This window comes from Oncorhynchus kisutch, linkage group LG16 (genome assembly GCF_002021735.2).
Source record: "Oncorhynchus kisutch isolate 150728-3 linkage group LG16, Okis_V2, whole genome shotgun sequence".
Classification (NCBI taxonomy): domain Eukaryota; kingdom Metazoa; phylum Chordata; class Actinopteri; order Salmoniformes; family Salmonidae; genus Oncorhynchus; species Oncorhynchus kisutch.
This window is the reverse complement of record NC_034189.2, coordinates 1,650,925-1,661,928: the sequence shown is the minus strand read 5'-3', so window position 1 is coordinate 1,661,928 and position 11,004 is coordinate 1,650,925. Positions and strand designations below refer to the sequence as shown.

At 42.1% G+C, this 11,004-nt stretch overlaps 2 protein-coding genes across 8 annotated transcripts in view; one reads left to right on the top strand and one right to left on the bottom strand.

Moving 5' to 3' along the window:
- The window catches only part of LOC109882059 (Fc receptor-like protein 5), a 305,344-nt gene that overhangs the window by 83,364 nt on the left and 210,976 nt on the right, over window positions 1-11,004 (bottom strand). The window lies entirely within an intron of this gene.
- Window positions 7,698-11,004, top strand: part of LOC109882060 (butyrophilin subfamily 1 member A1-like) — a 329,983-nt gene continuing 326,676 nt past the window's right edge. For all 5 annotated transcript variants that reach the window (XM_031791507.1, XM_031791513.1, XM_031791509.1 and 2 more), the window contains exon 1: window positions 7,698-7,916. In XM_031791507.1, coding sequence (XP_031647367.1) covers window positions 7,844-7,916 — 73 coding nt within the window. In that variant the 5' untranslated portion in view covers window positions 7,698-7,843. The remainder of the gene's footprint in view (window positions 7,917-11,004) is intronic.

The following is an 11,004-nucleotide window of genomic DNA, read 5'->3' as shown; positions in this document are numbered from 1 at the left end:
CTCTATTTACCAAATCATGGGAGCAAACCACACACACAAGTTAGAGTTAGTTATAAAAGTCCATCTTTAATTATATGAGCTCTATCACAATCCTGTGACTCTCAGATAAATTCAGTGTCTCCCCAGTGAATTTTCTGAGAGTCCCCTTACAATGCAACTGAGTTCCTTTAATAGCAAAGACACACATAGTCAGACCGCATAGACATAACTCATCGTTCAGCTTTGTCTCCTTTCCCAAACCTCAGAACCATAAACCAAATCCTCGATATCAACAGGCATAGATCAAATTGTCATTTAGATACAACCACTCTTAAATACAAACTCCTGGACAAACTCACAGATAGGAGACTGACCCTACAGGTCAACAAAGAGGGAGCATAGAATGATTCCACACTCCTTTCCACCCCATGAGAAAAGTAGGGAGTAAAAGATATGTTTACACATGATGACACTTTGACCTCTCCCCTCTCTCAGCGGCCATGCAACTTAGTTTTGACATAGAACAGATAACTGCAACCTCACCACAGAATTACACAAAAAGACCATTCTGATGGGAAGTAACTTACACCCATTTGATGAATATTAAACATCTTACAAATGTTACCAACATATTCTGATAATTCCACGACAAGTGGCCGGGGACTTTAATGCAGGAAACTTAAATCAGTTTTACCAACTTTTTACCAGCATGTCACATGTACAACCAGAGACAACACATCCTAGACCACCTTTACTGCACACACAGAGATGTATACAAAGATTGTATACAAAGATTTCCCCAGCCCTACATTCGGCAAATCTGACCATAATGCTGCTGATTCTTGCTTACAAGCAAAAACTAAAGCAGGAAGTGCCAGTGACTTGCTCAATATGGAAGTGGTCAGATGACGATGATGCAGGACTACAGGACTGTTTTTCTAGCACAGACTGGAATATGTTCCGGGATTCATCCAATGGCATTGAGGCGTCATTGAGTAATATACCACCTCAGTCATCGGCTTCATCAATAAGTGCATCGAAGATGTCGTCCCCACAATTACTGTACGTACACATCCCAACCAGAAGCCATGGATTACAGGTGTCATGTCTTTGGCATCTTTAAAGTGAAGACTTATTTTATCAAATCAATTCTCTGTAATTATTATTACATGATTAAACTAATCATGTAAATGTAATTAACTAGAAAGTCGGGAAGATATTATATTATTATTATTATATTATATATATATAAGAACCAAGGAAAATATTAAGGTTACAAAGTTATAATTTTCCTAATATAACTTCAGATATTTTAATATCTGATCAATTAATCTTCTAATTAATTATTCTTTACCTCACGTTTGTCTCATTCCAAACGTTGGTTATCTGCACACACCCAGTCTTTACTATAAATCATCCATACATCAATTGTCTTAATCATTTATTTACTAACTAACTAAAATAAATAATCACAGAAATGCATAAACAAACAAACAGCAGATATGGTTACAAGGAAATGATGTGCAGTTGATAATTATATTGATTGAAATTGTCACGTTCTGACCTTTATTTCCTTTGTTTTGTCATTAGTTAGTATGGTCAGGGCGTGAGTTGGGGTGGGCAGTCTATGTTTGTTTTTCTATGATTTGGATATTTCTCTGTCTCAGCCTAGTATGGTTCTCAATCAGAGGCAGGTGTCATTAGTTGTCTCTGATTGAGAATCATACTTAGGTAGCCTGGGTTTCACTGTGTGTTTGTGGGTGATTGTTCCTGTCTCTGTGTTTGCACCAGATAGGGCTGTTTTGGGTTTTCACGTTTCTTGTTTTGTTAGTTTGTTCATGTGAAGCTTTATTAAACCTGAATCAAAATAACCACACTGCGCTTTGGTCCGCCTCTCCTTCGACAAAAGAAAACCGTTACAGAAATGCTAATCCTTTGCACATGAACGCTCACTCCTTCGGGAATAATTGAAATCAATATATATATTTACGCTCAGTGTGTCGTCGTGATCTCTGTTGGAATCATCCGCCTTTCTTTTGGAAAGTTCATCCGCTTGTCTCTCCATCTGCTTCCAAGGAGTCTTTCGTGGTTAGAATGGATACTTCAGAGACCCACTCAGAAATGATCTTATAGAAAAGATGTTGTGGTATGGTTAGGAATTCAGCAACCATTACAACTTTAGCTTATCCTGAGGTTTTATGGTCTCTATTGGGCTTCTCCAGGTGGGGGTTATATTCGGCACAGTAAAAAAAGCTGTCCCGTGACGCCAGATCGATGTCTGTGCTCATGGGGGCGGGCCAATGACTTATTGAAACTTTAAAGGGAATTGGATTCTCTTTCATTAAAACGTTTAAAATCACATTACATAATTTCACAAATAGTTTCATCTTTACTCATTCAGTTTAAACAATAATTAGATGCAAATCTCATAACGGGGACTTTTATACAAACAGAGTTATGGTAATATGGCTGTATTGTCTCTCATGAGGTCACAAACATTAGACAAAATGGACCGGTCGTAGCTGGATTCTCCAACGACCGTTTGCACATTCTCCAAAACATGGATATTGTTCAGTTCTCAAGTTCTGTGATGTAGAAGTTATTTTGCTCTACTGTGAAACTCTCTCTCTCTCGCTCTCTATACTGCTTGAGGGAGAGAGTCTCCTCCAGGAATTTACGACCTGAGATTTACGACGTGAGAACCTGAGTGTAAGAGGGAGAGAGGGGGAAGGCACTCGCTATACCCAAAGAGGGCCACGTCATGACACAGGCAACATCCGCATTGAGCTAAAGGATAGAGCTGCCGTTTTCAAGAAGAGGGAGACTAAACAGGACGCTGATAAGAAATCCAGCTATGCCCTCAGATGAACCATCAAACAAGCAAAGTTTCAATACAGGATTCAATACCAGATTAAGATTGAATCCTACTACACCGGCTCTGATGCTCGTCGGATGTGGCAGGGCTTGAAAACTATTACGGACTACAAAGAGAAACCCAGACGCGAGCTTCCCAATGACGCGAGCCTACAAGACGAGCTAAATGCCTTTTATGCTCGCTTCGAGGCAAGCAACACTAAAGCATGCACGAGAGCACCAGCTGTTCTGGATGACTGTGTGATAATGCTCTCGGTAGCCGATGTGAAGGGAATTGGATTCTCTTTCATTAAAACGTTTAAAATCACATTACATAATTTCACAAATAGTTTCATCTTTACTCATTCAGTTTAAACAATAATTAGATGCAAATCTCATAACGGGGACTTTTATACAAACAGAGTTATGGTAATATGGCTGTATTGTCTCTCATGAGGTCACAAACATTAGACAAAATGGACCGGTCGTAGCTGGATTCTCCAACGACCGTTTGCACATTCTCCAAAACATGGATATTGTTCAGTTCTCAAGTTCTGTGATGTAGAAGTTATTTTGCTCTACTGTGAAACTCTCTCTCTCTCGCTCTCTATACTGCTTGAGGGAGAGAGTCTCCTCCAGGAATTTACGACCTGAGATTTACGACGTGAGAACCTGAGTGTAAGAGGGAGAGAGGGGGAAGGCACTCGCTATACCCAAAGAGGGCCACGTCATGACACAGGCAACATCCGCATTGAGCTAAAGGATAGAGCTGCCGTTTTCAAGAAGAGGGAGACTAAACAGGACGCTGATAAGAAATCCAGCTATGCCCTCAGATGAACCATCAAACAAGCAAAGTTTCAATACAGGATTCAATACCAGATTAAGATTGAATCCTACTACACCGGCTCTGATGCTCGTCGGATGTGGCAGGGCTTGAAAACTATTACGGACTACAAAGAGAAACCCAGACGCGAGCTTCCCAATGACGCGAGCCTACAAGACGAGCTAAATGCCTTTTATGCTCGCTTCGAGGCAAGCAACACTAAAGCATGCACGAGAGCACCAGCTGTTCTGGATGACTGTGTGATAATGCTCTCGGTAGCCGATGTGAACAAAACCTTGAAGCAGGTCAACATTCACAAAGCCGTTGGGCCAGACGGATTAGCAGGGTGTGTACTCAAATCATGCGTGGACCAACTGTCAAGTGTCTTTACTGACATTTTCAACCTCTCCCTGCCCGAGTCTCTAATACATGTTTCAAGCAGACCACCACAGTCCCTGTGCCCAAGGAAGCGAAGGTAACATGCCTAAATGATTACTGCCCCGTAGCACTCACGTCAGTAGCCATGATGTGCTTTGAAAGGCTGGTCATGGCTCACATCTACAGCATCCTCCCGGATACCCTAGACCCACTCCACTTCACATACTGCCCCAACAGATCCACAGATGACGCGATCACACTCCACACTGCATTTTCTCACCTGGACAAAAGGAACACCTATGTGAGAATGCTGTTCATTGACTACAGCTCAGCATTCAATACCATGGTGCCCATGAAGCTCATCACTAAGCTAAGGACTCTCGTAAAAAACACCTCCCACACCTCGTCACTTCCTGACGGGCTGCCCCCAGGTGGTAAAAGTAGGCAACAACATGTCTGCCACGCTGATCCTCAACACTGGGGCTCCTCAGGGGTGTGTACTTAGTCCCCTCCTGTACTCCCTGTTCACTCATGACTGCATGGCCAAACACGACTCCAACACCATCAATAAGTTTGCTGATGACACAAGAGTTGTACAGAGGGTAGTGCGAACGGCCCAGTACATCACTGGGACCAAGCTTCCTGCCATCCATGACCTATATAATAGGCGATGTCAGAAGAAAAGTCAATAAAATTGTCAGAGATTCCAGTCCCTCAAGTTATAAACTGTTGTCTCCTCTACCGCACGGCTAGCGGTACCGGAGCGCCAAGTCTAGGACCAAAAGGCTCCTCAACAGCTTCTACCCCCAAGCCATAAGACTGCCGAACAATTAATAAAATCACCACCGGACAATTTACACTGAATAAGCCCCCCCCCCTTTTGTACACTGCTGCTACTCACTGTTCATTGTCTATACATAGTCACTTTATCCCTACCTACATGTACAAATTACTTCGACTAACTTGTACCCAAGCACATTGACTCTGTACCGGTACCCACTGTAAATAGCCTCCACATTGACTCTGTACCGATACCCCCTGTATATAGCCTCCACATTGACTCTGTACCGGTACCCCCTGTATATAGCCTCCACATTGACTCTGTACCGGTACCCCCTGTATATAGCCTCCACATTGACTCTGTACCGGTACCCCCTGTATATAGCCTCCACATTGACTCTGTACCGGTACCCCTTGTATATAGCCTCCACATTGACTCTGTACCGGTACCCCCTGTATATAGCCTCCACATTGACTCTGTACCGGTGCCCCCTGTATTTAGCCTCCACACTGACTCTGTACCGGTGCCCCCTGTATTTAGCCTTGTTATTGTTATTCTTATTGTGTTACTTTTTATTATTACATTTCATTTTAGTCTACTTGGTAAATATTTTCTTAACTCTTCTTGAACTGCACTGTTGGTTAAGGGCTGGTCAGTCAGCATTTCACTGTGAGGTCTACACCTGTTGGTTAAGGGCTGGTCAGTCAGCATTTCACTGTGAGGTCTACACCTGTTGGTTAAGGGCTGGTCAGTCAGCGTTTCACTGTGAGGTCTACACCTATTGGTTAAGGGCTGGTCATGTGATCATTTCACTGTGGGGTCTACACCTAATGGTTAAGGGCTGGTCATGTGACCATTTCACTGTAAAGTCTACACCTATTGGTTACTTAAGCCTACCCCCTACTTTTTCGAACATTCTGTTAAAAATCGCGCAACATTTCAGCGTCCTGCTACTCATGCCAGGAATATAGTATATGCATATGATTAGTATGTGTGGATAGAAAACACTCTGACGTTTCTAAAACTGGTTAAATCACGGCTGTGACTATAACATAACGTGTGTTTCATCGAAAAGCGGAAGAAAAACTGATTACCAAAATCTGGAAAATATATCAATGCGCCACTTGCATGTATTGTCTATTGGAAAGCAATTTACATGGGGCTGAGATTGCAAGTCCTACAGCTTCCACACGATGTCCCCAGTCTTGTCAATTGCCTGGGCTTTGTTTCTTGGTCAAACGAGTAAGAGAGAGCCCATTCCTTCCGGTCTCCGACAGGATGTTTTGGAGGAGAAATTTCCGAACATGATTTCAAGACGTGGAGCTATTGAATACACATCGCCCCATGATCAATTTGATAGCTTATTAACGTTTACTGATACCTAAAGTTGGATTACAATAGTATTTCGAAGTGTTTTGTGAAAGTTTATCGTCGACTTTTTTAATTTAAAAAAATGACGTTGCGTTTTAAAATGCTGTTTTTTCCTGGATCACACACTTTTCATAGATCGATATTTAGGGTATATATGGACCGATTTAATCGAAAAAAAGACCCAATAGTGATGTTTATTGGACATATTGGAGTGCCAACAAAGAAGCTCGTCAAAGGTAATGAATGTTTTATATTTTATTTCTGCGTTTTGTGTAGCGCCGGCTACGCTAATTCTTTTGTTTACATCTCGTTCAGGTATTTCGGGGGGTGCATGCTATCTGATAATAGCTTATTTTGTTTACGTCCCCTTAGTGTATTTCGGGGGGTTGCATGCTATCAGATAATAGCTTCTCATGCTTTCGCCAAAAAGCATTTTAAAAATCTGACTTGTTGGCTAGATTCACAACGAGTGTAGCTTTAATTCAGTACCCTGCTTGTGTGTTTTAATGAACGTTTGAGTTTTAACGAGTGCTATTAGCATTTAGCGTAGTTGCATTTCCAGATGGCTAGATGAGACGCCTGCGTGTCGGGTGGGCTTAACAGGTTTTAAGGGCTGGTCATGTGACCATTTCACGGTAAAGTCTACACCTATTGGTTAAGGGCTGGTCATGTGACCATTTCACTGTAAAGTCTACACTTGTTTTATTCGGTGCATGTGACAAATAAAGTTTTTAGTCAGTTAAGAACAAATTCTTATTTACCATTACGGCCAACCAAAAGGCCTCCTGCGGATTAAAAATACAAATAAATTAAATAAAAATATAGGACAAGAAACACAGAGAGACAACACAACACTACATAAAGAGAGACCTAAGACAACAACATAGCAAGGCAGCATCACATAACAACACAGCATGGTAGCAACACAACATGACAACACCCCTGAAAAAATTTGTGTAATTTCTGCCATACTGCTCACATCAGCTAGACTACAACTGACAGTGAAAGTCACATTTTATATGATCAATGTTCATAGGAAAATTTCACATCGCAAGTTTGTTGCAAGTTTAAATATTTACTACAGCCTACTTGTTGTCACATTTATTTCACAATTCCTATTTGTGCACATCTGTTTTTAGGACATTTGACAAAGTTAATGTCCGTATCAGGGCTCCCTAATATTCACTATTCTTCCAATATGATATTCCAATATGTCCCGAGAGGCGCAGCGGTCTCAAGGCAGTGCTTGAGGCGTCACTGCAAATACAGCCTGGAATCAAACCAGGGTATCACAGCCTGCCGTGATTGAGAGTCCCATAGGGCTGCCTTTAATTGGCCCAGCGTCGTCCGGGTTTGGCCGGAGTAGGTTGTCTTAAGTGTCCTTAAGTGACTTGCCAAGGTTACATTTAAAAAAAATCTGAACAGTAGAACACTAGATGGAACTAGATATTGCGAGATGACACGCAACTAGAAGTACTGTAAGTGAAAGTGAAAGTAAAGTGTGAAACTCCCCCACCCTTTTCCTCCGTTATTTCTAGAACAGACGTCGTGTTACATTCTGTGCATTGCTAAATTAGTCTTTCAACTGTTTTGGTTTATGTTTCTAAACTCAGTTATAAACAGCTTTACCTTGGAGTCAGACTTGTTTTGTTAGTGAAATGAAGACCTTTCCGACCTCGGCGGTCTGGTGTTTTGGGATTCTGTTCATCAGTGTTTCATTGATAACGACAGGTAGGACACAACATTATTCCTTCATTATTTAGCCTGCAGGATATTTTATTATCTGAACATAATATTAACAAGAAAGAAACGGGGAGAATTCAAGTGCAGGATCATAACCGAGTGCAGGAAATGTAGATGTCTTGTCGTCTGATCAGACGGGGCAGTTTGGGTGTGGTGCTGTAGGGTGTGGTGCTGTAGGGTGGTGGTGCTGTAGGGTGGTGGTGCTGTAGGGTGGTGGTGCTGTAGGGTAGTGGTGCTGTAGGGTGGTGGTGCTGTAGGGTGGTGGTGCTGTAGGGTGGTGGTGCTGTAGGGTGGTGGTGCTGTAGGGTGGTGGTGTTGTAGGGTGGTGGTGCTGTAGGGTGGTGGTGCTGTAGGGTGGTGGTGCTGTAGGGTGGTGGTGTTGTAGGGTGGTGGTGCTGTAGGGTGGTGGTGCTGTAGGGTGGTGGTGCTGTAGGGTGGTGTCCGTGACGGACAGGACAGTTTGGGTGTGGTGGTGCTGTAAGGTGGTGGTGCTGTAGGGTGGTGGTGCTGTAGGGTGGTGGTGCTGTGAGGTGGTGCTGTAGGGTGGTGCTGCTGTAGGGTGGTGTCCGTATTTACACAATACTTCAATATGGCAGTGACTGTTTCATAGCAGGTTAGGAGAATTAGTTTAATTATTTTAAGGTTAGGAAAAGGGTTAGTGAACACCGAGGTAAAGACAGATTCAGGTCTGAATTGAAGAGATACAAATAATTCAGATTGTAAAACGTCTTGTCTTTAGTCATAAATGTGGCTGAAGCTACGGTCTTTATATCAGTACCATTATAGATTAGGGTAATGACTATAGAGATAGAGGACTCATCTTTATAGCTGTGACATTATATTGTCTGGTCAACTTCAAAACATACAGAATGCTGCAGCACGGGTACTGACCAAGACCAGACAGAGAACACATTACACAGGTATTAAGGTCTCTGTACTCTAAAACATACAGAATGCTGCAGCAGGGTACTGACCAAGACCAGACGGAGAGAACACATCACACCGGTTTTAAGGTCTCTGCACTTGCTGCCTGAGAGTGTTAGAACGATTGTGCACCTCAATACATATCAGACATGTTTTTTTAGTTATGTACCCAGGTAGCACAAACATCTGGGCTGATTTCCTGTTACTACAGATCTAAAACTGCTCTGGTAGCTGGGTCCTGTCTGAGTCCCAAATGAATTACTGTACAGAGTAGGCCGGAGTCATTCAGCCCAGATCTGGCAGCCTAAACTGAGCCAAGCCTGCCATTTAACTGATAGAACTAACAACCTAACTGATAGAACTAACAACCAGTCTGCTTCTCTAACAACCGAACTGACAGAACTAAAAACCAGTCTGCCTCTCTAACAACCTAACCGATAGAACTAACAACCAGTCTGCCTCTCTAACAACCTAACTGATAGAATTAACAACCAGTCTGCTTCTCTAACAACCTAACTGATAGAACTAACAACCAGTCTGCTTCTCTAGCAACATAACTGATAGAACTAACAACCAGTCTGCTTCTCTAGCAACCTAACGTATAGAACTAACAACCAGTCTGCTTCTCTAACAACCTAACGTATAGAATTAACAACCAGTCTGCCTCTCTAACAACCTAACTGATAGAACTAACAACCAGTCTGCCCCTAACAACCTAACTGATAGATCTAACAACCAGTCTGCTTCTCTAACAACCTAACTGATAGAACTAACAACCAGTCTGCTTCTCTAACAACCTAACTGATAGAACTAACAACCAGTCTGCTTCTCTAGCAACCTAACTGATAGAACTAACAACCAGTCTACTCCTAACAACCTAACTGATAGAACTAACAACCAGTCTGCTTCTCTAACAACCTAACTGATAGACCTAACAACCAGTCTGCTTCTCTAACAACCTAACTGATAGAACTAACAACCAGTCTGCTTCTCTAACAACCTAACTGATAGAACTAACAACCAGTCTGCTTCTCTAACAACCTAACGTATAGAACTAACAACCAGTCTGCTTCTCTAACAACCTAACTGATAGAACTAACAACCAGTCTGCTTCTCTAACAACCTAACTGATAGAACTAACAACCAGTCTGCTTCTCTAACAACCTAACGTATAGAACTAACAACCAGTCTGCTTCTCTAACAACCTAACTGATAGAACTAACAACCAGTCTGCTTCTCTAACAACCTAACTGATAGAACTAACAACCAGTCTGCTTCTCTAACAACCTAACTGATAGAACTAACAACCAGTCTGCTTCTCTAGCAACCTAACTGATAGAACTAACAACCAGTCTGCTTCTCTAGCAACCTAACTGATAGAACTAACAACCAGTCTGCTTCTCTAACAACCTAACTGATAGACCTAACAACCAGTCTGCTTCTCTAACAACCTAACGTATAGAACTAACAACCAGTCTGCCTCTCTAACAACCTAACTGATAGAACTAACAACCAGTCTGCTTCTCTAACAACCTAACGTATAGAACTAACAACCAGTCTGCCTCTCTAACAACCTAACTGATAGAACTAACAACCAGTCTGCTTCTCTAACAACCTAACGTATAGAACTAACAACCTATCTGACAGAACTAACAATCAGATTAATTGGAGGGATGATATAGTAGATGTTCCAAATTAGAATGTGTTTTCTTTGTTAACCGTGGTATTAACGGGATTTGTATAGATTAATTGGAGGGATGATATAGTAGATTTATTTATTAACAAATTCATATTTACAATGACGGCCTACACTGGCCAAACCTGGACGATGCTAGGCCAATTCTGTGCCGCCTTATAGGACTCCCTATCACGTCCGTTTGTGATACAGCCTGGATTCAAACCAGTGTCTGTAGTGACGCCACTAGCACTGAGATGCAGTGCCTTAGACCGCTGTTCCACTTGGTAGCAATACACTCCTCTGCTCTGCACTGTTATGTTCTAATTATTAGAGTAAGAACTCAACCGACACTTTGAAAGCTCAAACAAAGTTTATTATTCCCGGAGGGTCGAACTCCTGTACAGACAAATCAAATCAAATCAAATGTATTTATACTTTGATATCTCAAAGTGCTGTACAGAAACCCAGCCTAAA